At 64.3% G+C, this 25,226-nt stretch overlaps 1 protein-coding gene across 3 annotated transcripts; it reads left to right on the forward strand.

Moving 5' to 3' along the window:
* Positions 1–895: 895 nt before the first annotated feature.
* On the forward strand, positions 896–24,797 carry TNKS1BP1 (tankyrase 1 binding protein 1). 3 transcript variants are annotated; one of them, XM_027562316.1, is made up of 13 exons: positions 896–1,003; positions 2,786–3,002; positions 4,003–4,110; positions 5,170–5,800; positions 7,225–7,294; positions 11,434–13,107; positions 15,231–17,248; positions 21,785–22,127; positions 22,306–22,456; positions 22,563–22,690; positions 23,320–23,474; positions 23,695–23,767; positions 24,392–24,797. In XM_027562316.1, the coding sequence occupies exons 3-12, from the start codon at positions 4,017–4,019 to the stop codon at positions 23,753–23,755; spliced, it is 5,325 nt and encodes a 1,774-aa protein (XP_027418117.1). In that variant the 5' UTR covers positions 896–1,003; positions 2,786–3,002; positions 4,003–4,016; the 3' UTR covers positions 23,756–23,767; positions 24,392–24,797. The 3 variants fall into 3 exon arrangements, with proteins under 3 accessions (XP_027418117.1, XP_027418120.1, XP_027418119.1); XM_027562319.1 differs by lacking the exon at positions 2,786–3,002 and having other exon boundaries at positions 905–1,003; XM_027562318.1 differs by lacking the exons at positions 896–1,003; positions 2,786–3,002 and adding an exon at positions 3,504–3,656.
* The last annotated feature ends 429 nt before the right edge of the window (positions 24,798–25,226 follow it).

Below are 25,226 nucleotides of genomic sequence, written 5' to 3' on the forward strand. Positions count from 1 at the left end.
AATGGAATCAGGATTGACCAATCTTCCCCGCAAATGCGGGGGGGGAATGGAAACTTGAGCCCGCAGAATTGGGGGGGAAGAGTGCTGTGTGTTGGGGTGGGGGTGGGGGTGTAGCCTGATAGGGGTTCGGGAAAGGGGTGGAGTATGTGTGAAGCCTTTCTTGTGGAGGAAAGGGGTATGCGCATTGTTAGGCGGGGAGGAATTTATGTTGGGCGGGGCAGGCATGCCTGCTAAGCCGCTGCAGTCGAGTCCGACCCTCTGCGGACTGCAGCCCGCCAGGCTCCTCTGTCCATGGGACTCTCCAGGCAGGGATGCTGGAGAGGGCTGCCGTGCCCCGCTCCAGGGGCCCTCCCTGACCAGGGATGTGCCACCTGGGAAGCGCGGGGGCAGGCGCCACAGGAGACGCGCGAGGGTCAGCGGTCATCCCCGCGGGCTGCAGACTGAGCCGGCGCGCGCGGAGAGCCCAGGGGCCGGCCTGTGGCTCTGGCCGGGGGAAACCTCTCCCGCGCGGGCCCCGCAAGGCGGCAGCCCGCCCACCGCCCGGGCCCGGGCCGCCTCCTCTCTAGGCCGCCGTCTCGGTGGCCTTCCGCCCCAGCGCCGAGTTGCGTCAGCTTCGCGGGGGTCCGAACCGGGGCGGACCCTCGTGGGCCGGGGGCGGCTTTATTTGCATGCGCCCCGGCGAACTAGGCGGCGCGCGGACACTGGCGAGGCGCCCCAAAACTCTCGAGGCGCCCGGGGGCGGGGCCCGGCGGGATGTGGGCGGGCAGGGGCGGGGCCCGGCGGCCCCCGGGGCGGGGCGGGGGCGGGGCCAAGCGCCCCTGGGGCGGGGATAGAGGCGGGCTAGGGGCGGGGATAAGGGCAGGGCCCGCCGGGCTGTGGGCGGGCCCAGGGCGGCCCCGCCCGGACTCCTCCAGGCTCGGTCCCGCGGCGGCGGCGGCGGTGGCTGAGACTCACGACGGGGTGCGGAGCGCGGGCCTGGCGGAGCCGGACCTTGGAGGAGAGCGTGAGTGCGCGGGGGCGGCTCCAGGGCGGGGGCGAGGTACGGGGGCGGTGGGCGCTCTTGCGTCGAGACCGCGGCCGAGATTGGGGGCGGGGGCGGTCACGAGGAAAGTTTGCACGGCCCGGGGGCCCGGGGGCTGGGGCGTGCGCGCAGGGGCGCAGGGCGCAGGGCCCTGAAGCGCGTGCCGGCCGAGCCCGGGAGGGGGGCCGAAGCTGCAGGCGGAGCCCGCGGCGGGCGGAGCCGGCGGAGGGACCCTAGCCCCCTTCTCCCCGACTGGGCCCCCGCCCCCGGCACGCCCCCGGCCGCCGTAGCCCGCCCCCGCCCGGCGCGCGTCCCCGGGCCCCCGTCTGTCCGTCCGCCGGCTGCGCCCCATCCCGCGCGCGGGGCCTTCGCCGCCCCCTCCTCCAGCCTGCCGTCCCCTCCCCCCGGCAGCCGCGGCCCCCTGTGCCCGGAGCTCCCCGCCGGGCCCCTCCAGACGGCCCCTCGCCCCGGGCTCTCTCGTCTCGCAGTTGGCCCTCCCTCCTGCGGCAGTGTCCTCTCCGGCCCCGGCCCCGGCTGGCGGGAGATCTCAGGGTCGGCGGAGGCGGCCCTGCCTGCGGCGAGGCTTCTTTGGGCCTCCGCCCCGGGGCAGGAGCCGCCTGGTGTCTCCCCTGTGCCCTCAGGGTCCAGCCGGTCTCTGGACTCTTAACGCATGGGGGATGCTCGGAGCCGCTGAGATTTTCACAGCTCTGCTCTCCGGCCCTGGTCACCCGGGTTCCCGCTGGGCGTCTGAGCTGCTGAGACCCCGTCCTCAGTTGGCGGGGGAGGGCGAGCTCTCCCTCTTGTGTGCTACAGCTCCCCGCCCGGCTGAGCCTCCAGGTGAAAGGGTTTTTCGGTTCTGGACCAGCTGGTCTCCATTTCTAACCACCCACACCACGTATCCCTGGTAATAACGTTCAAGGACAAGGAAACAGTCTTGCGTTTTTTTTTTAAATTTTATGTTTTCTGCCGCGTGCCCCTCCTCCACGCACACTCGGGCCGGCTGTGAATGTTACTCACCCACCCACAGTGCGCCTGCTGCACCGGACTTGGCTGACCGACTTGCACGGGCCTGGATGTCTCTTTCCCTCCTGCCTAGTCCCTCCTATCCTGGGAACAAGCTGGGGCAGGGTCAGAAGTGAGAGGTTTTCCCGGAAGTTGGGCACCTGAGGTCCCTTCTTTGGATCTGGTGCTGTCTTGCCAGACCAGCTGGAGTAGGTGACTCTGGGCAAGGCAGGGCTCCTTGCAGGTTGGAGAGGGTTGGGTTGTCCTCAGGGACCCCATGCATGCCAGGTGATAGGAAACATCGCTTTTCCTTTGGAACAGAGGGCCGCGGGGTCTATCAAGGAGGCAGGGCAGTGGTCATTCCGGGGGGCTCTTGAGGGTGGGATGGCGCTTCAGGATCCAGGATAGGACCTGAGGAGGTGGTGAAGTGTCTGAAGAACAGGTGACAAGACTGGGTTCTTCCGGAGACAAGGCATGGTCTGCGGTAGCCTGTGGTTGGGGGAGAGGACGAGATGGTTTCCAAGGGAAGCCTCCTAATAGGAGCTATCATTTAATGGCCACTTACTGGGTGCTGGGCACTGAGGTCAGCAGCTGCATGGATCATCTCATGTGAGCCTCTTTTTTTTTTCAGTTTTGGCCACACCTCCCAGCGTGTGGGACCTCAGTTCCTTGACCAGGGATCGAACGGGTGCCGCCTGCAGTGTGCGGTGGAAGCGAGGAGGCTTAACTGCTGTGTTGAGTCTCATTGTGTTCTTCCTACAGGGAAACAGGTTTAGACCAGTGAGGAAAGTGCCTAAGGTCACAGAGCTGGAAGGCAGGAGATCCACCCAGCATTTGAATCCTGGTGGAGCAGACCCGGAGCTCCAGTTACAGGTCGAGAGGAGGGGCACCCATTTGCTCTCGGCCATAGGCTTCTGTCACCTGGGTTAAAATCTCTTCCGCAGCCTCCCTCGAAAGCCCTCGGGTCAGGCCCAGGCTGGTGAGTGATGCCCAGGTAGCTGCTTCTGGTGGGCTGTGGACCCTCCCATGGTGATGGGCCCAGGAGGGGAGCCCTAGGGAGTTTTCCCCCCAAGCCACCCCGCCCCCCGGATGTTCTCTAGCCTGGTCTCATTCTCCCAGCCCCGGGCCTGGGCCGGCTCCTCCTTCCTCTTGGCGAGGCTCTGGAAATCCAGTGGGAGGCCATTGCTATGGCAACAGGACTAGGCCCTGACTTTACCTCATCAAATTCCGAGCCGAAGCCAAAGCGATTGAGAAATTAAAGGAAAAAAAAATGTATTCCAGATGTTTACTTTTTATTCCTTATTTTTCCGTGTTTGGATGAGACGGCTCTGGAGGAGGCGGGAGTCGGGGCAGGGACGTGCAGGGAGGAGGAGGACTGGGGGGGGGGGTGGCGGCCGGGAGGGAACCACTCCCAGCGGCAGGCCGGGGAGCGGGAAGGGGAGGCCCGAGGGGCAGGCGGGTGGCGGGGCGGGGCCCAGGTTGGGGAGGAGCGGGTTTTTCCCGTCTCCCGCGAGGTGATTCACCGGGAGACTTCAGGCTTGGCAGCCTTCTTTCCCCGGCCCTCAGTCGATCCCGCGAGCGGGGGCCCCCTGACCCAAGGAGTGTGTGTGTTGGGGGGAGTGCCTTGGGAGTGGTAAGTGGGGTGCCCTGGACAGCTGGCTGGAGGAGGGAGCAGGGGGCGGCTCCTCGGACCTGCAGGACTTCAGGGTTAGGAGACGGACTTGGAGAGCCGACGAGGGGTGGGGGGGCGGCAGAGGGGAGGACGTGGCCGCCGGGGACCTCCCGTGACCTCCCCCAGCCCCCCTCCTGAAGCGCCCGCTTCCTGTCCCGCACCGGCCGCCAGACGTCGGCCGCCAGAAGTCGGAGACTCCCTCTCCAAGCGCGCTGCCAGCGCCCAGCTCTCTGGCCATCTCTCTGCTCTCCCTCTTTTCCTGGGTCTTCCGCCGCCCCCAGCTCACCCCTCTGCCCCCCACTCCCAGGTCTGCCGCATGTGATGCAAGTGTCTGCTCCCAGGGAAGGCGCAGCCATGGCCTCCCCAGCGCCCCGCGGGCCGGACGAGGAGCTGGTATCCACTGGGTCCGAGCGAGGTACCTGTGGGTGCGAGGTGGAGCGGGCTGGCTGGAAAGGGGGCCAGAGGCCCGAACCCCTGTTCGGTGTTGGGGGCCAGTGGGTGAAGGCTGACCCTGTTGGGGAGGGAGGGAGGAGTCTGAGGACAAGCGGGATGAGCCTGAGAGGTCCTGCACTCTGGTGGAGACCCTTCGGAACTGTCTGAGATCACAGCTCTCCAGCAGAGAACATGCTAACCTTGGAGAGGATGTAGATCAACCAACTTGTTTGACAGAGGAGGAAACTGAGGCCTGGGGGTGGGGGATGGGGAAGGGTATGCACCTATGGGCTTGAACCCAGGCCTCCTGGCTCCCTGTCTAGACGCCTTTCTTGCACTGAGTGGAATGAGTGGGTGATAAAATATCCTATTAGCAGGGCTGTGGCCATGAGTAATTCAAGGTCTTTTATTTGGCATTGAAATGCCTTATATAGAAGGTATGTTTCTGGTCTTTTTTTTCCCTTCTGTAGCAGATTTCCTTCTGTTTGGCTTAGGTCAATAGTGAGTTTGCGTTCCTGGTCACACAGCGGATGGTGGTGGGGAGGTGGCCTGGGTGTGCCCCGGAGGAGGGGGGCAGCAGGGTGGCAGGGTAGGGAAGCTGAGCTGGGAGAACGAGTTTGCTGTGGATGTAGTTTAGCAGAGTGGCATGCTCGAGGGAAGGACCAGACTGGGGGAGATGGTGGGCTGACTGCCTGGTGTGGGCAGGCAGGTGTTCGTTTATTAGCTCGTTTGCTCATCTGGTCATTCACTTGGTAAGAATGTGTGTTAGGTGTAAAGTGGGTACAGTGAGAAATAGCTGCCAGCTGGGCCCTTAAATGGCTTTTCACTTGTAAGGGTGACTGGCTAGACATTTTGGGAATTTGGAGATGAGGGAAAATGTTTCTGGGATGTGTTTGGAAAATCCAGGAAGCCTTCATGGAAGTGGTGACATTTGACTTGTACCTGGAAGGGTGTAGGAACATTCTGAGTCCATAGGGTGGGAGGTGAAGTTCTGCCTCCTGTTCTTCTGACATTGGCTCAACCAGCCCTTTCCTTTTGGTAGGTGACCCTCGGGCCAAACCCCCTGTCAAGCCCAAACCCCGAGCCCTGCCTGCCAAGCCAGCCCTGCCTGCCAAGCCCAGCCTGCTGGTGCCCATTGGGCCTCGGCCTCCCCGGGGTCCTCTGGCCGAATTGCCTTCTGCCCGGAAGATGAACATGCTGGCGGGACCCCAGCCCTACGGCGGCAACAAGCGGCCCCTTCCGTTTGCGCCAAGGTCTGCGGCCGAGGCCCTGGCTGGGGGAGAAGCCACCCGGGAGCCTGGGAGAGAGGAGCCTGGGAAAGAAGAGACGCCCCCCTTGACCCCTCCGGCCCGATGTGCCGCCCCCGGGGGCGTGCGCAAGGCACCCCTTCCCTTCCGCCCAGCCTCGGAGCGCTTCGCTGCACCCACCGTGGAGGAGATCCTGGCCAAGATGGACCAGCCCAGGAAGGAGGGCCCGGCTAGCCCCGACCGCCTCTGGGGCTCCCGCCTCACCTTCAACCACGACGGCAGCTCCAGATACGGTCCCAGGAGCTACGGCGTGGCCCCAGGCCCCAGGGACGACGCTGGGACCCTCTCCAAGGAATGGTCCCAGGAGGGGCCCGCGGGGTCTCCTGCCGACTGCCCTGAGGAGCCCAGCAAGACCCCCGAGCAGAGGTGAGGGGTTGGGGGCTGTGTGTCTGGTTGCAGCCAGCCTGGAGGACAGGGTGGGTAGTCTCCTGTGAGATGGTGATCTTCCCTTGGAGGTTAGTTGTGTTGCGTGCGTGCGGGCCAACCCTGGACAGAGTCACGGACCATTCCCCCCCCGCAGACCGAGTTAGTGTGTGCTTTATTCTGTAGTCGTCCTCTGTACAGAGTCCATGTGTTTGTAGGAGAACTCAGATGTATAGCGTGGAAGTTTATTTTCAGTGCTTTTTTCATACTGAGAGCCAAACGCTGCCTCACTTAATCCACAGCCATCCTGTGTAGTGAAGGGAATATTAGGCCCATTTTAGAGATGAGGAAACTGAGGCTCAAAAGTGACTTCCCCTGGTCCCTTAGCAAGTGACAGACAGAGCTGGGGTTAGAATTAGGGCCTCTCTGATTCCAGTGTGTGCTCTTAACTGCTGGCCCATCCTGTGGGGGCAGCGGTGTGCCAGGTGCTGGGGGGTGTGTGGGTGTGTGTGTATGTGTGTGGCACAGCCTGGCCGTGAAGAGAAGTCTGACGGGAGAGGAAAGCAGTGAACGCCCCTTGACGCCAGGCCAGTGGGTGTGAGCGCAAAGGCCGCACAGCTGGGTTGGAGACCGTTGCGTGTGGCATCCCCTTTCCCAGAGCCGGTGCCAGCGTGTCCTGGGGCTCCTGACCTGGACGTGTCCCTGGGCCCCGGGGAGGAGGCTTGAGGGTCCCAGCTGCCTGGAATACCCTCAGGGCAGGGAGTGCCAGCTTGGGCCAGTTGCCCCCCAGGCCCCGTAGCTCTCTGGCCCCGCTGACACCGCTCCTGCTGCGGAGAAGGCCCTGCTGAGGTCTGAGCCGAGCTGGAGGCCCAGAGCCTCGCTCGCGTTGCCTGCCAGCCTCTCCTGGGAGTGTGGGCGTCTGAGGCCTCCTGTCCCCCCTGGGCTCCCAGGGGGCCCGCCCTGTCCAGGCTGGGTTCCGCTCTCCTTCTCTTTTGCTCCCAGCCTGGCTTGAAAGGAGCAACCTCGACCTTGCAAAATCCCTCTGGTTGTCTTCCTCCCCCTGCAGTTCTCCAGAAGCGTTGGCTGGGGAGGGGCCAGCTGCCCTGGCCCAGAGAACCTTAACCCCTCAAGGGCTCTGGGGCTTGGTGGTCTTACTAGGAGCCCCGAGGGCTCTGGGGCCCCGCAAGCTCTTCCCAGAGGGGTTAGGGGGAGCTTACCCCGTGACATGCAGGTGGGACACACCCGCTGCCTCTGGGGTGCTCTCTCTTGGAGCCACCAGGGTCTTTGTCCCCTGGGAGGACGTGCCCTGGCGGGGTGCATGTCGGGTTCTGTTCCGGTCATCGGGTAGACCCCTGATCACCTTCCTTCTCCACCAGCCTCAGGCTTCTCTGATCTGTGCCTCCGTCTCCCTTCTTTCTCCCTTACAGGAAATCCCCCTCGGACCTGACCTTCAACGGGGACCTGGCCCAGCCGGCCGTGTCTGAGCCCACGACCGACGTGAGTTCCCCACCCGACGACGCAGTCTCTGAGCTGGAAGGGTCTCGTTTGTGCCTCTCCCACCGCCCTCAGTTTAGCTGGGGAAACAGAGGCTGTGGAGAAGGTTTACGTGACTTGCCCCAGGACTTATATTTCTCAACTTCCAGGCCACCCTGGCTAAGTGTGGCTGAGGCCCTGAGGCTCCTACAGTGTCCAGGATGACTGCCCTGGACGGCCTATTGTCTGCTGGGCAACCTCGGGGGGGGCGGGGGGATTGACTGACGTAACCCCGGTCATAACTCTGGCCCAGTAGGCCCCTCAGGTCCCACGCAAGAGGTGCGCATGCCAGGGCTTGAGGTGCCAAATAACTTGCCCAGGGGCTAAAGGCAGGATTTGAGTCCAGCACGGTCCCTGGCCAGGTCTGCTCTCTTGCAGAAGAGGGGAAGTAACGTTTCACAGGGGTCTCCTGTTACAGCCCCTCTGCTCACGGTGTGCTCAGGGCGGACAGTCTGCGTTCCTGAGTAAATGACGCGAAGGGTGGTCTGTCTTGCTCCAAGAGCCCTTGCTAGCTGGAGGCTGTCCTGTCCGGCAGGGAGAGAGACATGAGTGTGTGCATTTGTCCAAACGTATTTATCGAGCATCCACTGTGATCCCGGTGCTGCGGAGACAGCCACGAGCAAAGTATCCATAGTCCCCCTGCTCCCAGGGAAGCGTGTGTCCGTTGCTCAGTCGTGTCTGACTCTTTGCGACCCCGTGGACTGTAGCCCACCAGGCTCTTCTGTCCATGGAGTTCTCTGGGCAGGCATATCGGAGCGGGTAGCCGTTCCCTTCTCTCGGGGAGCTTCCTGACCCAGGGATCGAACCCAGGTCTTCTGCCTTCTAGGCAGATTCTTTACTGTCTGAGCCAGGAGGGAAGCCCTTGCTCCCGCTGAACGCGCCTTCTAATGCAGGGAGGCAGACTCCAACACCGGGAGCCCTGTGAACCGGCAGACAGGTAGAGCGTCAGACAGGCCCCCGGGATACCTACCTGCACGGGTCCCGGGGCGAGGGTGACGGGCATTTCTTGCCAGGAAACGGGGGATGGGGTGAGCTCTTGGATGTTTGGGGAACAGCCTTTTTGGCAGAGGGAGCTGCAGCTACAAAGGACGTGGGCTCCACCCAGGAGGAGACTGGGGTGTCTGGGTCACAGAGACAGCAGAGCTGGGTGGCGATGGGCCACTCGGGGGAGCGCTGGCTTGCAGGAGGGAAAGAGGCTATTGAGGGGCTGGAGGAGAGGCATGACCTTGCTCCATTTGCAAGGAGTCTCCCTGCCCAAGATCTTGGCCAGGGGCCAAGGGCAGCGGCAGGGGCCAGTCAGGGGGCTCTTGGGGTCACCCCGGTGAGAGACGACGGTGCTGTGGATCCTGGAGGCAGTCCCTGGGGGAGACGGTGGGCGGGGGGGCCTCTGGTGTGAAGGTGGAGGGAACGGGACTTGCAGGCAGGCTGATCTGCCGGGAGTGAGTGGAGAGTGAAGGGTGCCACTGGGGGTCTGTGGCCCAAGTGGTCGGGAGGTTACCCTTTACAGAGAAGGGGACCAGAGGAGCTTGCTTCTGGATCTGTTGAGTTGGAGACGCCTCGTCCAGCGGGGTCTGAGGGGGTCAGTGGGGTGTTTGAGTCCGGAGCTGCAGGGACGTGAGGTGTGGGAGGGAGACAGAGGCCTGGCAGAGGAGCCCAGGAGACGCAGGAAGGAGCGGAGGTGAGGGAGGGAACCCTGCTGGTGTGGAGCACAGGAGCTGCCCGGGCTGGGGGAGGCACTGGAGCGGGTGGTCAAGGGGCGCCCCTGAGAATTGGGGGTTGCAAGGGGGTTCTTGGCTGCACTTGGCTAGAGTGGCAGGGTGGCAAAGTGAAGAAGGGAGCCCGTTTGGAGGGGGCTCAGCGGAGGCTGGGCCCAAGGCGTTGAGGTAAGAGGTGCTGAACGCAGAGCCCGGGTTTAAGGAAAGGGGTGTAGCTGGAGGGATGGGAGGGGTGGACAGCAGCATGTGTGTGTTTTTTTTAAGCCAGAAGAAATGAGAGCAGTTTGTGTGCTGATGGAAACGGTCCAGTAGAGAAGGAAAAAAATCTGTGATGCTGGACACAGAAAGGAGGGCTTGGCCTGAGCTCTGAGCAGGGACGGCTCTCGTGCTGGCGGCGGGGTGTGGGGTGCCTGGGTGGGGGTCTCTGAGTCCTCGGGGAGGGATAGCAAGGCCCTCAGCCTGGAGAGCCTGGGTGGAGGCGGGGAGGTTTGAGGACGGACTGGACAGGATGGGAAAGCTGGGAGGTGGGGGTGCGTGGAAGGGGGATGTCGCGGGATTGCTAGGTGTTCGGGGCCCAGCTGAGCCCAGGGCAGCTGCGGCTGCAGGGAACCCACCATCCCAGCACCTACCGTCTCAGCGGCGGGCTTGTCTCCAGCTTCCCCGGTGCAGCCTGGAGCTGGGGCAGAGCTGTATTGTATCAGGTTAAACTGGGGTGAGGGAGGGAATACAGGGAGCTGTGTGAACACAGGGGTGGAGGAGAGAGGGGAGTCGAGTCGGGATGGGGAGAAGGGAGGAGACTGAGTGACCGCGTTTCTCAGACGGGCGGAGGGGAGGGAGAGGGCACTGGATGGACGGGGATGGACATGGGTCAGCAGGTCACCTAGATGTGACGCTCTGGGAGGCTCTGGCTGAGGACCAGGTCTAGGGTGGACCCTCAGAGAGGTGGCTTCCAGGGAAGTCGAGGAGAGGAGGTCAGGGAGCGGAGCCAGGACGCTGGATGGGTCAGTCGTGGGGCTTCGGGAACCCCTGTGAGCTCTTTACCAGGGGTAGCGCTCGGGAGAGTGGTGGTGGTCCTGGAGCTCTGCTCTGGGGGCAGAGGGGTCTTGAGGGGTCTGTCCTGGGCTCTTGGAGGAGGGTTCCTGGGGGGCGTGGTTTAAGGGCACAGGCTCTAAATTAACCTGATTTGCAGAGACTGTGCAGGCTGGAAGGATCGGAGGGTGGCCTTGATGCGGAAGCAGGGCGCCCCCCTGCCCAGGCCCAGGGGTCAGGTGGTGATGGGGCAGACGACCCCCCATGGGAGAAGGCGGGGGGTGTGACCTCTGGGGAGGGCAGAGGTCAGATAGAGCAAGACTCAGGTCACGGCCTGGGGCAGGCCCATGCAGGGGTGAAGGGGGGCCAAATGCTGGGGGTCCCAGGGTCCCAGAGTGTCCGTTCTTCCCTGTGCTGTTCACGGCAGCCGGGTGTGCAGATCTTGCTCAATCTTCTCCTGACCGCGACGTGGACATTGTTGGCCTGGCCCTGGGGTGCAGGTGGGGACGCGGGGGGTCGGGGAGACCCTGCGTGGGAAGGTGTCCAGCTGGCGGGGGAGGTGCCAGTGTCTCCTACCAGCGCTTTCATGGCCCCCGGGGCTTCTGGCCTGAATCCCGGATCCCGCTGCCCCTCAGGCGGAGCTGGGACCATGGATGCTCAGAGCAGGGGGTGTGAGTTGCTCCCGGAAACTGGTCTGAAGCTGCGCTGGGCCTGGTGGAGTCCCACCCTGAGGCCGCACACCCAGACAGCCAGACTCTCTACTTTTCCTTTTGCCTTTCCTTTACAAAGCCAGTTTTAAAACCATGTATTTTATTTGTTTATGTACTCGGCTGCACTGGGTCACACGGGATCTTTGATCTTTACTGTAGCTCACGTGATCTCCAGTTGTGGCATGCACACTTTTAGTTTCCACACTTGGGATATAGTTCCCTGGCCAGGGATCGAACCCGGGACCCCCCACACTGGGAGCGTGGAATCTTAGCCCCTGGGCCACCAGGGAAGCGCACAAAGCCAGTGTTCTTGACTCGTGAACCTTGGACCCTTAGGAACTCCTCACATGAGCTTTGGGCTTGGGGGATGCAGGTGGGCGTGGTCTGAGCGATCCCCTGGGAATAGAGCGCTGTGCATTTCGTGGGGGGAGGGCCACGCGGGAGGGGTCTGGGACCCTAGCAGTCTCGGACGCCTGAGGTCATTCTGGAGCTTCTATCGGTTGTCCTGGGGGGCTGTCCCCCCGAGCCCCGGTTCCCCCCGTGGAGTGAGAGTGTCAGGCAGCCCGCCGCTGACCTGGGGTCTCTTGGGGGTAGGCAGGGGCCTCCCCAAGCCGGCGGAGCAGTGACAGCTACTGACTTTGTCTTGCAGGTTCTCAAGGTTCCCTGGGTGACCTTGGAGAATGGAGGCGCCCCTGGCCCGGGTCTCCCTGCTGAAGCCTTGGGTTCGGGCCCCGAGTCTCCTCGCTTTGACTCCCTCCAGCGGGGCTCTCCCCCCCAACCCCACCGTCCAGAGGCCCAGAGGCCTGCTGCTCCTGGGCCTCCCTCCCTGCCCGCTGAGACCCTGGGCTCCCCAGCTGCGGGCCCCCCCGAGGAAGGCTTCCACCACCCACCCGCGAGCTCAGCCGTGGCAGCCTCGGAGGCCCCCAGACCCGGCAGCCCCCCGGTGCGGGAGCTCGCGGTGCACCCCAGCCCCGAGCGGTCCCCAGCCACAGCACCCCAGCCCCTGATGGCAGCGGGTGAGCTGCCAGACGTGCCTCGGACGTTTGCATCCGGGGACGGGGCGGCCCCGGGGGATGAGGACTGCCCTGCCGGCGGCCTGGCCCAGCGGCGGTTTTCTGAAGGCGTGCTGCGGCCTCCCGGCCCAGACCAAGAGCAGCTGGGGGGCTCGCTGGCCACCCTGCCCCAGGCCCCGGGGGGCCTGTCCGCCCTGGACCACCCCTTGGGGAGCGGGACTGAGTCCAGCTGGAGCTTGTCTCAGTCCTTTGAATGGACCTTCCCCACGCGGCCTGCAGGCCTTGGGGTGTGGCGGCTGGACTCCCCACCGCCCTCCCCCATCACCGAGGCCGCGGAGGCTGCAGAGGCCGCAGAGGCTGGAAACGGGGCCGTGTCCGCCCGTGAGGAGGCCGGAAACTGGGCTGCGTCCACCTGCGAGGAGGCCGGAGGTGAGGCTGCAGAGGCCAGAGATGGGGCCGCGTCCACCCGGGAGGAGCCTGGAGGCGGGGCTGCATCCCCCCGGGAGGAGGCCGGAGGCTGGGCCACATCCACCAGGGAGGAGCCCGGAGATGGGGCTGCGTATGCCCGCGAGGAGGCCGGAGGAGGGGCCGCGTTCACCTGCGAGGACCCCGGAGACTGGGCTGCGTCAGCCTGTGAGGAGGCTGGAAGTGGGGCTGTGGAGGCTGCGGAGGTCAGAGACAGGGCCGCGTCCACCAGGGAGGAGGCCGGAGGCGGGGCCACGTCCATCCACGAGGAGGCTGGGGACTGGCCCTCGTCTACCCGGGAGGAAGGCGTGTCTCAGCGAGGGTCAGGGGCCCCGTCGGCTGCAGAGGGACCAGGAAGACCTGCTTCTCGGGGGCCGGGGGACGACCCGAGCTTTTCCCCGAGCCCGATGGGCAGTGGGGCGGACTGTCCTCTGGAGTCCTCACCAACAGCAGGGCACCCACCTGCACCAGCCTTGCCGCAGGTGGAGACACACGGGGAACGGGAGCCCCCTCCGCCCACCCGGGAGGCCGCCCTGCGCGTCCTGGAGCCGGTCCTGGGGCAGGAGCAGCCAGCGCCCCCAGACCAGCCCTGCGTCCTGTTCGTCGACGCCCCCGAGCCTGGGCAGGCGCTGTCTGCCGAGGAGGACCCCGTGGCCCTGGCCCTGGCCGAGACCACCCGATCCAGGACAGCTGTTCAAGATCCCTGCCGGGCATCCCCCGAGCCCGCGGGGCCCGAGAGTGGCTCCCAGTGGCTGGATGACCTGCTGGCCTCGCCCCCGCCCAGCACACGGCGCAGCACCCCGTCTGAGCTGAAGGGCGCTCCGCCCCCCAGCGCCTGCTCCGAGGTGAGGGGGGCCCTGGGCGGGGTTTGGAACGGAAGTCAAGGGGCTTTGGGGGCCTCTTGTTTCAACACGGATGCCTTGTGTTGAGAGTTTGGGATCCAGCCGTGAGCAGGCACCTCTGCCCCCGCCCCTGCCCTGGAGGTCCTTACCGTCTGCTCAGCTGGCGGAGCAGAGAGTGTGGGCTGCTGCTTAGAGTCTAGTCTGAGTCCGCATCTGACCCCGGCTTCCACCAGCTGAGTGGTCTCGGGAACGTACCCAGACGTCCAAGCTTCAGAGCCCTTTCGCAACGATGACATTTGCCTCATAGACTTAGGGGCTTCCCTTGTGGCACTGCTAGTTAAAAATCTGCCTGCCAGTGTGGGAGACAGAGGTTCAATCCCTGGGTCGGGAAGATCCCCTGGAGGAGGGCATGGCAACCCACTCCAGTACTCTTGTCTGGAAAATTCCGTGGATGGAGGAGCCTGGCAGGCTGCAGTCCGTGCGGCCGCAGAGTCGGACAGGACTGAGCGACCGAGGACACTTAGGCTCGTGTTGTGGGCAAGACAGAAGTGGAAAGCGCTGGATGCCGGGCTTGGCACCCTTGAGCATTCGGTCCGTGAGGACTGGTGGTTTCATGAAGGGCACCAACAGAGCCAGTTAGACGTGCGTCCTGGACCCAGACGGCCGAGTTGCTGTCTTGGCCCTGTTCCTGGCCCAAGTGTGAGCTGGAACACGTGACTTTCCTGCCCGCACCTCAGTTTCTGCGTCTGTAAAATGGGGAGAATGGTGCTGGGCTCTACCTCGCAGGGTGATGGCTGCAGTGCCTGTGAAGTACTCAGACTATCGCCCATCACAAGTGCTTGGGAGTGTTGGATCTTGCGAGTGTTCTTACTGTGAAGTTCAGATTTGCTTTCGTAGAGGCCCAGAGGAGGCGGAGCCTTGTGCAAGGGTTACCCAGGAAGCTGGCAGCCGGGCTAGGGCCAGAGCACCGATTCCAGGGCCAGTGCCCTTTCTCCTACCGGGCTGCCCAGTAGTCTCAGGGATGGGATCCAGGTGGCGATAGAAACGTACTTTTAGGGGCGGGGCTGGGAGGAGGGAGGAGCCGGGGGCCTCTGGGCGGGGCCTGGGGGACGAGCAGGAAGGAGTTAAGGCCGCTGGCCTCGCGCGGTAGGTGTGTCCGTCCCGGGATGCGGTGACTCAACTGGCTCCCGGGCGGGGCCGCTGAGAGCTGCAGCTGCTGTACAGGGAGGGGGACCAGGGCTGTTGGACAGGTCCGGGCGGGCGAGGGGAGCGGCCCAGCCCCGTCCCGGCACTCGCCGCGCCCAGTGGGCCCCGGGGCGGGCGGGGACCGGAGGCCGGGACCATGGCCGGGCCTGGGGACCGGGAGCCCAGCGTGTCGGTCCTGGAGAGGCTGCTGGCCAACGCCGCGCTGCGGGACGAGGCCGGCCGGCTCCGCAGCCCCGAGCCCAGGGCTCCCCCGTCCGCACGAGTGAGTCAGGGAGTTCCGGACGGGGTGGGAAGCCCGGAGCCCTGGTTGGGTCTTCTCCCTGAACCAGAGGAGGCCGTCCCTTTGGGGCTGGCGGTGAGGACCCAGAGACCTTCGCAGGGCGGCCGCTGGCAGGAGGGAGCTTCCCTTGGGGTCAGGGCTGGGGGTTCACGCTGGCTGGAAGGGTGAAGGGTGTCCTGGGGAGCTTGCCTTGGAAAGGGGCGGCTGTGGAGGGGCGCAGGGTCTTGAGCGCTCCTCGCTGAGGGCATGCCCGCCCCCACGGCCCCGGATAGACCCCTCTGCCAGGCAGCCCTGCTCCTGGCGTTTCGCCAGGTGTTGCCCAAGGGCAGTAAACAGGACTTCGGGATTTACCGCCGAGGCCCCAGGGGGTGCTGGGACCTCTGCTGAGCCTTCGGCTTCAGTGATTCCATTTAACTCTCTCGTACTACCCCCTGCCGTAGTAACTGACCTCACTGAACGATGGGGACCCCGGGGACCCAGAGTGCTTAAGTGATTTGCCCAAGGTCACACAGCCCGCATCCAAACCCAGGCTCTCCGAAGCCAGAGTTGGGCCCTAGGCAGCGCTGACTCTCGCTCCGGACCGATTGCCACCCTGACTAATTTTAAGTCCCGTTTGTGTCTCTCTCTCTCTTATTCCCAGGGACTCCTCGGCTGGGCCCAGAAAGACCTGCAGAGTGAATTTGGAATTGCAGGAGGCCCACATCCTGGCGGTTTCCGGCCTTCCACCTGGTCCCAGGATGCTTCTCGGGACTACAGCCTGGGAGTTGCAAGCCCTCGAGGGGACCCAGGCCTCGGAGAGAGGGACTGGGCCAGCGAGTGTGGGCATGGAGTTGGGGAGGGGGGCCCTGGGGAATGGGCTGGCAGGTGTGCCCTCGACTGTGAGGAGGGCGAGGTCGGCGGCCAAGACGGCCGTGGAGCAGGGGCCCCAGGGGGCCTCGGCACCCAGGACCGGGCGATCGGGAAGCCTAGCGCTCCGCAAAGCCACGAGGTGGACCTTCAGCACTGGGAGTTCGGGAAGAGGGATTCCCAGGGCACCTACTCCAGCCGGGACGCAGAGCTCCAGGACCAGGAGTTTGGGAAGAGGGATTCCCAGGGCACCTACTCCAGCCGGGATGCAGAGCTCCAGGACCAGGAGTTCGGGAAGAGGGATTCTCTGGGAACCTACAGCGGTCGGGACGCAAGCCTTCAGGACTGGGACTTTGGGAAGAGAGATGCCTTGGGCGCCTACGCGAGCCGGGATGAAGAAGGGCAGGGTCCGGAATCAGGGCAGAAGGACCCACTCGGTAGGTACAGCAGCAACCAGGACGCAGGGCAGCAGGACCCGGGGTTCAGAAGGAGCGACTTCGGCAGGAGCGCCTGGGTGCCGGACTACAGCGGCGGCCTCACTCGGGACTTCGGAGCCAGAGCCCTGAGCGCCGGGTTCAGCCTCGAGGAGGCCCAGCGGCAGGACACGGAGTTTGAGAAGAAGACCCCGGGCCGAGTGAGCCCCGGGGTGGCTGGCAGGGACGCGGGCTGGCCCGAGACCACTGAGGCGGGGAGCGTGTTCTCTGCCAGCGGCTCCCAGCTGCAGGACGGGGATCCGGGGCAGAGGGACCCAGGCGGCTGGCAAGGCGGCGCTGACTCCCGGGAGGTTGGGGGCCCGCAGGCGGGGGGCGCCCGGAGCCCAGGGGAAGCTGACAGGGAGGGGGCAGAGCGGGGCTGGGCCGGAGACTTCGGCCTTGGTGTGGGCGCCCAGCCAGAGTTGGCCTTCGGCCCGGGCCAGCGGGGTTGGGGCAGTGGCTTCTGCGCGGAGGCCGCGGAGCAGAGCCCCCAGTTTGGGATAATCGGTGACGACAGGGCGGGTGGGGCCAGCTTGAGCACTTGTGGCCAGCTGGGAGGCGGCCCCTTCCTGCCCCCTGAGGGGGCCGTGGGCTGGACTGACCAGCTGGGCCTCTGGAACCTGGAGGTGTCCAGCTGTGTGCGTGCTGGCAGCTCCAGCGAAGCCAGGGAGGATGGCGTGGGACAGACCGGCTGGGCAGACCACGCGGGCGTGACCGATGCAGGGCTAGTCCGCCGTTCGCAGAGTGGAGGGGCGGAGGCCCCCGGGAGGCTCGGAGTCGGGGACCAGGACTGGCCTTCCGAGGTTGGAGGCTCCAGCCAGACCAGAGAGGGTGGCGTGGGGCAGACTGACTGGTCAGGCGCGGAGGCGGGAGAGTTCCTTAAATCGAGGGAGCGCGGAGTGGGTCAGGCAGACTGGACGCCTGAGCCGAGAGACCGAGAGCTTGGGCCTGGTGGGGTGGACTGGGGCGACAGTCTAGGCCTGAGGCATCTGGAGGTGCCCTGTGAGCTAGACTCGGAGACTTCTCAGGGGCCGCAGGGTCGCAGGCTGGACCAGGTGGACTGGGCCCAGGACTCGGAGCTCCGGAACGTGGAGCTCCCGGCTGAAGCCAGGGAGTGTGGCGTGGGGGACGTCAGCCAGCCCCTGGAACCAGGTGTGGGGAATGATGACCTCTCAGCCCTCGGCTTGGAGGCCCGAGGCTCCTCGGAGGCCAGGGAGCTCGGGGTCGGCGAGATGAGTGGGCCGGATGCCGAGGACGGAGACCCCTTCCTGCCGCTCGTTGTCATCTGCCCGGAGGAGGACGGATCCGGGCTTCAGGAGTCCCCGGCCTTCGGACCCAGGTAAGGGAGCCACACCCCAGGGTCGGAGGGCGTGACAGCCCCCTGGAAACGGCCCCCTTTCTGCCTGGGGTGGAAGCTGCTCTTCCACCAAAACGTGTAGTATTCAGAGAACTGCGATGGTTCGGAGTGTGAATTTTTCTTTATTTACTTCTTAAATTGAGCACTGACACACACACAGGTGAGTTTCTTTTTTTGAAGCGATGACTGTGGTGGTTGAGGTGGGGTTTTTGCAGCATGACTGTGTGTGTGCTGGAGGAAGCACCCTGTGCGGGATGGTTTCTGGCTTCGGATGCTGCCGGCTTGGGGGGCGAGGCCTGGCATGATCCTGGGCTGGGCAGGTCCAGCGTGGAGCGGGCGGTGGCGCTCATGTCTGCCAGAGGGGAGGACCTCTGTGCTTCTTGCCTGCCCTGTCTTAAGGCTCCCAAGGGCAAGGCTTCCCTGGTGGTCCTGTGTTTAGGACTCTGCGCTTTGACTGCTTGTGGGCCCGAGTTCAGTCCCTGGTCAGTCGGGGGACTGAGATCCTGCACGTGGACCGTGCAGCACGGCCAATAAATAAAAAACAGCCACACCAGCAGAGAATAAACCCTGGTTCAAAAGGGAACCTGAAGGACACTGGGACCTGGTATCTGGCCCGGTGACCTTTTGGCCTCCACACCCAGGGTGGCTGAAAAAGAACTTTCCAAAAAAAACACACAGTTTTATGAGTCAACCGTAGTCTGACTCTGAAATTTTTCTATTGTAAAACCAACTGGGGCGATGTCTCACCCCACTTAAGGGTGCTTAAAAGGCATCATGTTTGTTTTGCCGTCACTTCTGTTGAGATCGGGTTTAATTCTCTTGACTTGAGTCGCAGGTCTGACCTTTGCCAGATCTGGGTGGAGGGGGGTGCGTCTCACGTGTTGTGAAGAGGAGACAGGAGGGGGTGCTGGGTGGAAGCTGTGTTCGCAGTGGAGGAGGGGGTGCTGGTAGCTGGGGGGCTGGAGGTACCAGGAAGGCTCTAGAGGGGACTTGGGTGTCTGAGGTGTCGGGAGAGGCATTGGGGGCTGAGGACAGGGCGGGGGAGGGGAAGGGGAGGTGGGCAGAGCCTGGGGCCAGGGTGAGGCCCTGGGGGGCATTCTGGGCTCGGCTGCTGCGGGGAGCTGGAGGGGCACTGGCTGGGGCAAAGCCTGCAGGGACGGGCGTAAGTGACCGGACCTCTGTGAGCTGTCACTTTCCGGGTGCGGGGAGAGCGTAGGCCGCCCGAGGTTGCCCCCGAGTCCTCTTCCCAGGATGCTCAGAACTCCACCATCCCGCACACCTCCCCTCTGTGATCTTCACACCTGCCCTGTGAAGCAGGAAAGGGTTTTTTTTTATCACCTCCAATTTGCAGGCCGAGTGGTATGACCCACTTAAGGTCACTGAGTCAGCAGTGCCACTTTCCGACTTCTGGGTCTTAAATGCCTTCAAGGCTTTTGGACTTGCAGGCAGTGGGACCCACCGCCCTCCACGTGTTTCTGAAGGTGGGGAGTGGGGAGAGAGTCTCCCCTGTTAAGGATGGAGAGAGAACTTTCCAAAAGTTCTGGCTAGGGGACTGGGTTGGGGAAGGGGCAGGGTTCTGGCAGAGAAGCTCAGCTGTGTGACCTCTGGCCTCCGTCGCACCTTGAAAACGCCCAGCTTTTTGGGCCGTGTTGTACATTTGGCAAACACCGTGTACTCAGTGGACATACGGCGGACTTAGAAAGTAGGGCTCTCAGCACCAAAAATACAGCAGTAATGGAGACCTGTTTACCTTTCTCCAGGGCAGTGTTTCTCGAGCTTATTTGATTAATATCCACAGGACTGGCGTTCTAAGCTTCTGACTCGGGGAAATTCTACACTCGGGAAAGTTGCTCTCTGGAGGAAGCTTTGTAGGTTCTCCCGGTAACGAAAAGTCCTCGAGGACAGCTCAGAGCCCCTGGCTTTGGGCCCGTCCGCCAGGTTTGGGGCCTGGTTCTGCCACCACCTCCATGAGCCTGGGCAGGGCCCGTCTCTGCTCTGGCTTCCCGCCTGTGACGAGTGGGCATCATTGACTCCCAGCACCCCTGGGGGCCTTTGGGCTGGGGGTCCGTGTGCAGGGAGTGTCAGAGCTGCAGACACGTGGTCAGCCCTGGCCAGGTGCTCACTGCCAGTATTGACACCTGCTTGGCAGATGTAGACAGTTGTGGGGCCTTGGGGGACGTTTCTGGCTGTCGTCCTGCGTGGGACGGAGGCCCCCCGGCTGGTGGCCATTGGCTGGACTGCTGTCCGAACAGTTGGGCGAGAGCGGCATGGGCATTCGGCGTGTCCCTCCCGTGTCTTGGGCTCCTTGTCCTGAGGGGAGAAGCACTCCTGGGCCCCCCGAGAGCTGCTGCACTGCCCCCTCTCCTGCCCCAGCCCCCAGGCCCCGGGATACAGCAGCCTCCCAGCCACCTGGGGGGGTCTTCGTGGGCTGGGAGAGGACCTTCATGGGTTTCTGAGGGCTGGCCCCCTCGTTCTGTGAGCAGGGGAAGCAGCCCCAGAGAGGCAGCTCGGCTTTCTCAAGGGCCCACAGCTTGTGAACGCTGCTCCTTGGCATTCCCTCGGGCCCCTGCATGTGGTTGGCATTCTCTTCCTGTCTCTCTGGGGTCAAGGTCAGCTGCTGCTCGTATATACACATCTTTCCAGCTTCAGTCCCGACCGCTCTCATTTTGGGTCTTGGAGCCTTGAGCACAAGGAAACGAGTCTGTTACACGTGGACCTCCGTGTTTGTCCCTGGAATGGTCCTGGGGATGGTGTTGGATCAAGTCCTGGCCCTCGGGATCCTCAGAGTCCTGACGGGCAAGGGGCAGAGCTGGTGTCAGTTGAGACGAGCCCTCACTCTGGGCACCTGGTACAGACAGTGGGGCGGGATGTGTGCTCCCCCCACCCCTCTGCAGGGCCTCCCCCAAGGCCCACGGGCTGCGGGTGTGCCGGGTCCCCTCTGGCGTGGATGTCTTCGCCCACCCATCTGCAGGTCCACAGCCCCTTGGCCCCGGCCTGCCCCCAGCCTCCCCTCTGCCCCCAGCCTCCCCTCTACCTCACCTGGAAAGGCTGGTGGGCGCAGCTGCCCGGGGAGGCTACCTCTCCCTCCCTCCCTCCAGGGACCTCCTGTGTCAGCAGCCTGGGGAAGGACAGACTGACACGTGCTCCCCTGCTCTCCCTGCTTCTGGCCTGGCACTGACTCACCTGCTTCACGCTCTTCCCCTCCAGCCCGGGATCCTAGCTTCCAGGCCCTGCCCGCCTTCCCCACGCCCGTGTGCATGGGGTGTGTGTGAGAGCTGTGTGTGTCTGTGTGTGTCTGAGGTGTGGCTCTGTGGTGCTTCTCTGTCACTCCCACGCCGTGTGCAGTGTGTGTGTACACTGTGTGCAGGGTATGTGTGTGTGTGTGTCTCGGGTGTGGCTCTGCGGTGCTTGTGTGTGTGTGTGTGCGTGTCTGTGTGTTGGCTGTGGCTCTGTGGTGCTTGTGCCGGTGTGTGGAAGGAGTGACCGGTGAACGGTGCCCACCTCCCGCAGGAGACGGGCCGTGTGTGTGTGCAGGTGTGTCTGTCTCAGGGGCAGGCAGGCAGCTGGGCCACACACCCGCTCCCCGGTGCAGAGCGTGAGCTGCTGAGCATGCCTTGCGTGCCGGATGGCACGGGTCCTGTCTCGAGGGCGCAGCGAGCAGAAGACGCAGTTCAGGGACAAGGTGGCATCCCTGCCCACTGGCAGACGTCAGCTCTGTCCCAGGCCCTGGCCCCCGTGGGGATGAAGGTGGCTGTGTCCCCGAGTTGCTTGCTGATGGGCTGTGGGGACAGAGCACCTGGATTTGCAGTGGGGCTGGCAGCTCGCGCCCAGGGTGTGCAGGGCGGGGGAGTGGGCCCGGGGGCCCCCCAGGGGGAATCCAGGCTGACTGAGAGCGCGGGGGTGCCTGCCGGGCAGAAGCAGCTTGTCCAGGCGCGCCATCGGGTACACGTCGGGTACGCGGCCGTCCGCAAGGCCCGTGTGTTCAGAGGCATGCGCAGAGAGGGCTGAGCTGGAGGGCCAGGGCTGAGAGGCCGGCTCGGCAGGCGGACCGCATCCCGGGAGGATCCACAGCATTGGCAGCGGTAGGATCGCGTTGGTGGGCACGCCCACCGCGCTGCTCTGTGCGAGATATTCAGTCTCACTCCGCGCCTGCAGAGACTCTGTACTTAGAAGACCCTAAGGCTCTTGGGGTCCCCCGCGCGCGGCTCTGTGCAAGGTGTTCAGAGCCTCACTCTCTGCCACCGGTGACCCCGTAGTTAGCAGACCCCTTGGGGGTGAAGGGACTCCCCCATCGTCTCAGGAAACAGGGAGCCTGGCATTTGAACACGCCGGGCTGGCCCAGCTCGCTCCCTGCGTGCAGTCCATGGGGAGGCGTGGACGGGCCGCAGGAAAACAGGCCGAGAAAGGCGCTCTGCGGGTAGGGGTGGGGGGCGGGTGTGGGGATGGGGGGGTGGGGGGGAGGGGTGTGGGCGGGCCCCGCGGCCCCGCATGACCTCAGTCTCTGCTCTGTCCCCGCAGCCCTGGTGATCACCCGGCCCGCTCCCCACCCACGGGCTCCCAAGGCCAGCCGGGTGAGAGGCTGGCTGCCCACAGCCCCGAGGCCACGGCCCCGCGGGAGTCGGCATCTCTGGGGTCCAGGGCCCCGTCGGAGGAGGAAGGGGCCGCAGCAGGTGCGGACCGAGTGGATCCCCGGGAGCCCGGCCAGGACCCCCTGCCTTCCTGGAGGCCACAGCCGGACGGGGAGGCCAGCTGGACAGACGCGGTCCACAGCACCCGGGATGCCACAGGGGCCAGTCAGGGCGAGCAGACCCCGCAGGGGTCGCTGACCAGCACCCCCAGCCAGGATTTCTCCTTCATCGAGGTCAGTGGGTGGGCTCCTTTCGGGGTGGGGGTAGAAGGGGGTGTGTAGGTGCTGTAGCTCGGGTCTCACCCCAGGACCTCCCTCTTGGCGGGGCGGTCTCAGCCCGAGGGGGCGGGAAGCTGGGATGAGGCAGCTCTGCGAAGGTCATGGCAGTGGTCTGTACCCCCATCCCCCACAGGACACCGAGATCCTCGACAGCGCCATGTACCGGAGCCGTGCCAACCTGGGGCGCAAGCGTGGGCACCGCGCCCCGGCCATCCGGCCCGGGGGCACGCTGGGCCTGTCGGAGGCTGCAGCGTCGGACGCAAGGCTGTTCCAAGACTCCACGGGTAGGGTCGGGCTGTCCTGTCGACCTCCATGTCGCTGTCCTGTGGGCGGTGGGCGGGGGGTCTGGGGTTGCCGCCCCGTGCTGAGCCCCTGCCCGGGCCCTTGCAGAGCCACGGGCTTCACAGACGCCGTCCTCGGACGAGGAGGTGGTCGAGGAGCCTCAGAACCGCCGGACACGGGTGACCAAGGGTCTGAAAGTCAGCCTGTTCCCTGGCCTGAGCCCGTCGGCCCTGAAGGTACCCTCTGGCCGTACCGCCCCCTGGCGTCCAGCCTGCCCTCCGTCCGTTTGTCTGTCGGTCTAAGCCCCGAAACCCTGTCCGTCCTCTGTGCCTGCTGTGCTCGTGGTGGGCGCGAGGCGGGATGGAGGGAAGAACACAGAGGGTCTGGGTCCCAGAACCCCACGGGCTGGCAGGGCGACAGCGGCGCAGCGGGGTGGAGGTTCAGGCGTCCCTGGGGGTACGGCAGGGGTGAGCCGCACAGAGGGAGGTGGGAGGCTGGGTGCGGGACTCGGGGAGGCCTCCGGTCACAGCTTCGAGGCACTAGCAGGCGTGTAGTGTTTGCGGTGGGGAGATGTTGCAGGCAGAGGGCGCAGGGAGTGCAGACCCTGGGGGCGTCCCTGCTGGCTCCGTCCAGCCCACTCGGGCTAGATTCAGGTCAGCAGTGTCTCCCTGAGGGCCTGTGGGGTGGCAGGCACAGCCTGCCCTTGGGGAAGGTCATCGCTAAGCAACTTCCCCTCCCCGGGGTAAGAGGGCTGTGGAGGGCATTCAGGCCTGGGCCAGGGACGCCACGCCCTGGGGAGAAGGCCTGGCCCTCCCTGCCCACGCCGGCCCCGCTGACGTCCGTCTGTGCTCCGGCTTCCTCTCAGGCCAAGCTGCGCTCGCGGAACCGCTCGGCTGACGAGGGGGAGCCCTCAGAAGGCAAGGCGGGCCAGAAGGAGTCGATGCAGCGCTCCAAGTCCTGCAAGGTCCCCGGGCTGGGCAAGCCCCACGCGCTCCCGCCCAAGCCAGACAAGTCCTCAGGGTAGGTGATCTGCGTGCCAGGAACTACCCATCTCGGCCTTAAGAGGAAAACCCTGCTTTACAGGGAGACAGAGGCTTGGAGAGGGTATCATGCTGCGGGTCGGCACTCTTCAGCTGGTGCCAGGGTGCTGGTCTCTGCGGCCAAGCCTGACGCCACCCCTCTTGGCCAGGGGCGGGGGGCGTTTCTGACTCCCTTCCGACTTCTGCTCCCTGCCCTGTAGGTCAGAAGGATCATCACCCAACTGGCTGCAAGCCCTGAAATTGAAGAAGAAGAAGGTCTAAGAAGTCGTTGAGGTGCGGGCAGGAGCTAGGCTTGGCCTGTCTAGGGTTGGGGGCTGGTTCAGGGCTGCTGGGGCCCCTTCCCCAGAGGCCTCCGGAGGCCCCAGACCTGCTTTTATGGCCCTCATCTGCGAGGCTGGAGGAGGGATAGGCTAGCCACTCCAGTATTCTTAGGCTTCCCTGGTGGCTCAGCTGATAAAGAATTGCCTGCAATTGGGAGACCTGGGTTCCATCCCTGGGTTGGGAAGACCTCCTGGAAGGAAATGGCTACCCACTCTAGTATTCTTGCCTGGAGAATCCCGTGGACAGAGGAGCCTGGCGGGCTGCAGTCCATAGGATCGCAAAGAGTCGGATACAACTGAGCCACTAACACTCCGAGGCTGGGAGCAGACGCTAAGGCCAAGCTCCAGAGTCCTGGGTCCCTCGGCTTGGGGACGTCCACCCCGCCTTCCTCCTAGGGCTCAAGGATGCTGGCCTGCCCTTCTGGTCTGGCACCCCTGGGGGGCACTCACTAGGCTGGAGGTCCCCAGCAGGGCCTTCCTCATGCTGGGCCTCGCAGAGGGGCGCCTGGGCAGGGAGGTGAAATGTTCCCTCTGCCCCCCTGTCCCCATCCAACCTCTTCTCTTCCCTCTGTTGCAGGTCCTTCCCATCTGGCAGTCTCAGGCAGTGCCCGTCCCTGTGGGGTCCCTGGCGGGGAGACGGCTGAGCCTCCCCGGCCACAGCCCCTGCCCGTGCGCCTCTGGGGCGTTGGGGGAGGCCCCGATATGCACTTTGTATCAGCGTCCCAGCTCCCCTGCACCGCCCCTCCCCGCCGGTCTTCCACGCGTTGGTCCCTCGTCCCGCCTCCCTCTCTGCTTCCTCTTGCAGCCCCCCTTGGGTTTTCTTTTGATACCAGTTTATAGCCTTTTTTATAAAAGCCTTTGATTTTTGTAACGGGCGGAGCCCAGCCCCATCCTACGTCTCCCTCCGCCCTGCCAGGGGCCCCACAGAAACCAATAACGTTTTGCCACTTGAAACAATAAAGTTTTTTGGGAATTGGTGCTGCCCCGGTTGTGGTGTGTGGTTGTGGTGTGTCCCCATTGGAGGCCAAACCCGGGAGGTGCCAGCTCTCGCCCTGCCCAGCTTGGAGCCTGCACTGACACCCAGCCTGTCTCTTCCCTAGCACTCCCTGGGCTCAGGGACCTGGAGGAGGATGTCTTGGTTACAGTAGGCTGATTCCTGATTCGGACAAACCCCAAATCTACATAGCTTAACACACAAAGGTTTCTTTTCCAATCATAGTCCCATCTGGGGTGGGTTAACTGTCAAATTACATTAATAGCCCTCACACTCCCTAAAGATAAATACCAAAAGGTTTAAGAACCTCCGGTGGATGGGATGATTTCCCAGTTCAGCTTTGGTTTAGGTAATTCTGTTTGGCCTCCGTCCTCCCTGGAGGCTCAGATGGTAAAGAATCCGCCTGCAATGCAGGAGG

Source organism: Bos indicus x Bos taurus, chromosome 15 (genome assembly GCF_003369695.1).
Source record: "Bos indicus x Bos taurus breed Angus x Brahman F1 hybrid chromosome 15, Bos_hybrid_MaternalHap_v2.0, whole genome shotgun sequence".
NCBI lineage: Eukaryota > Metazoa > Chordata > Mammalia > Artiodactyla > Bovidae > Bos > Bos indicus x Bos taurus.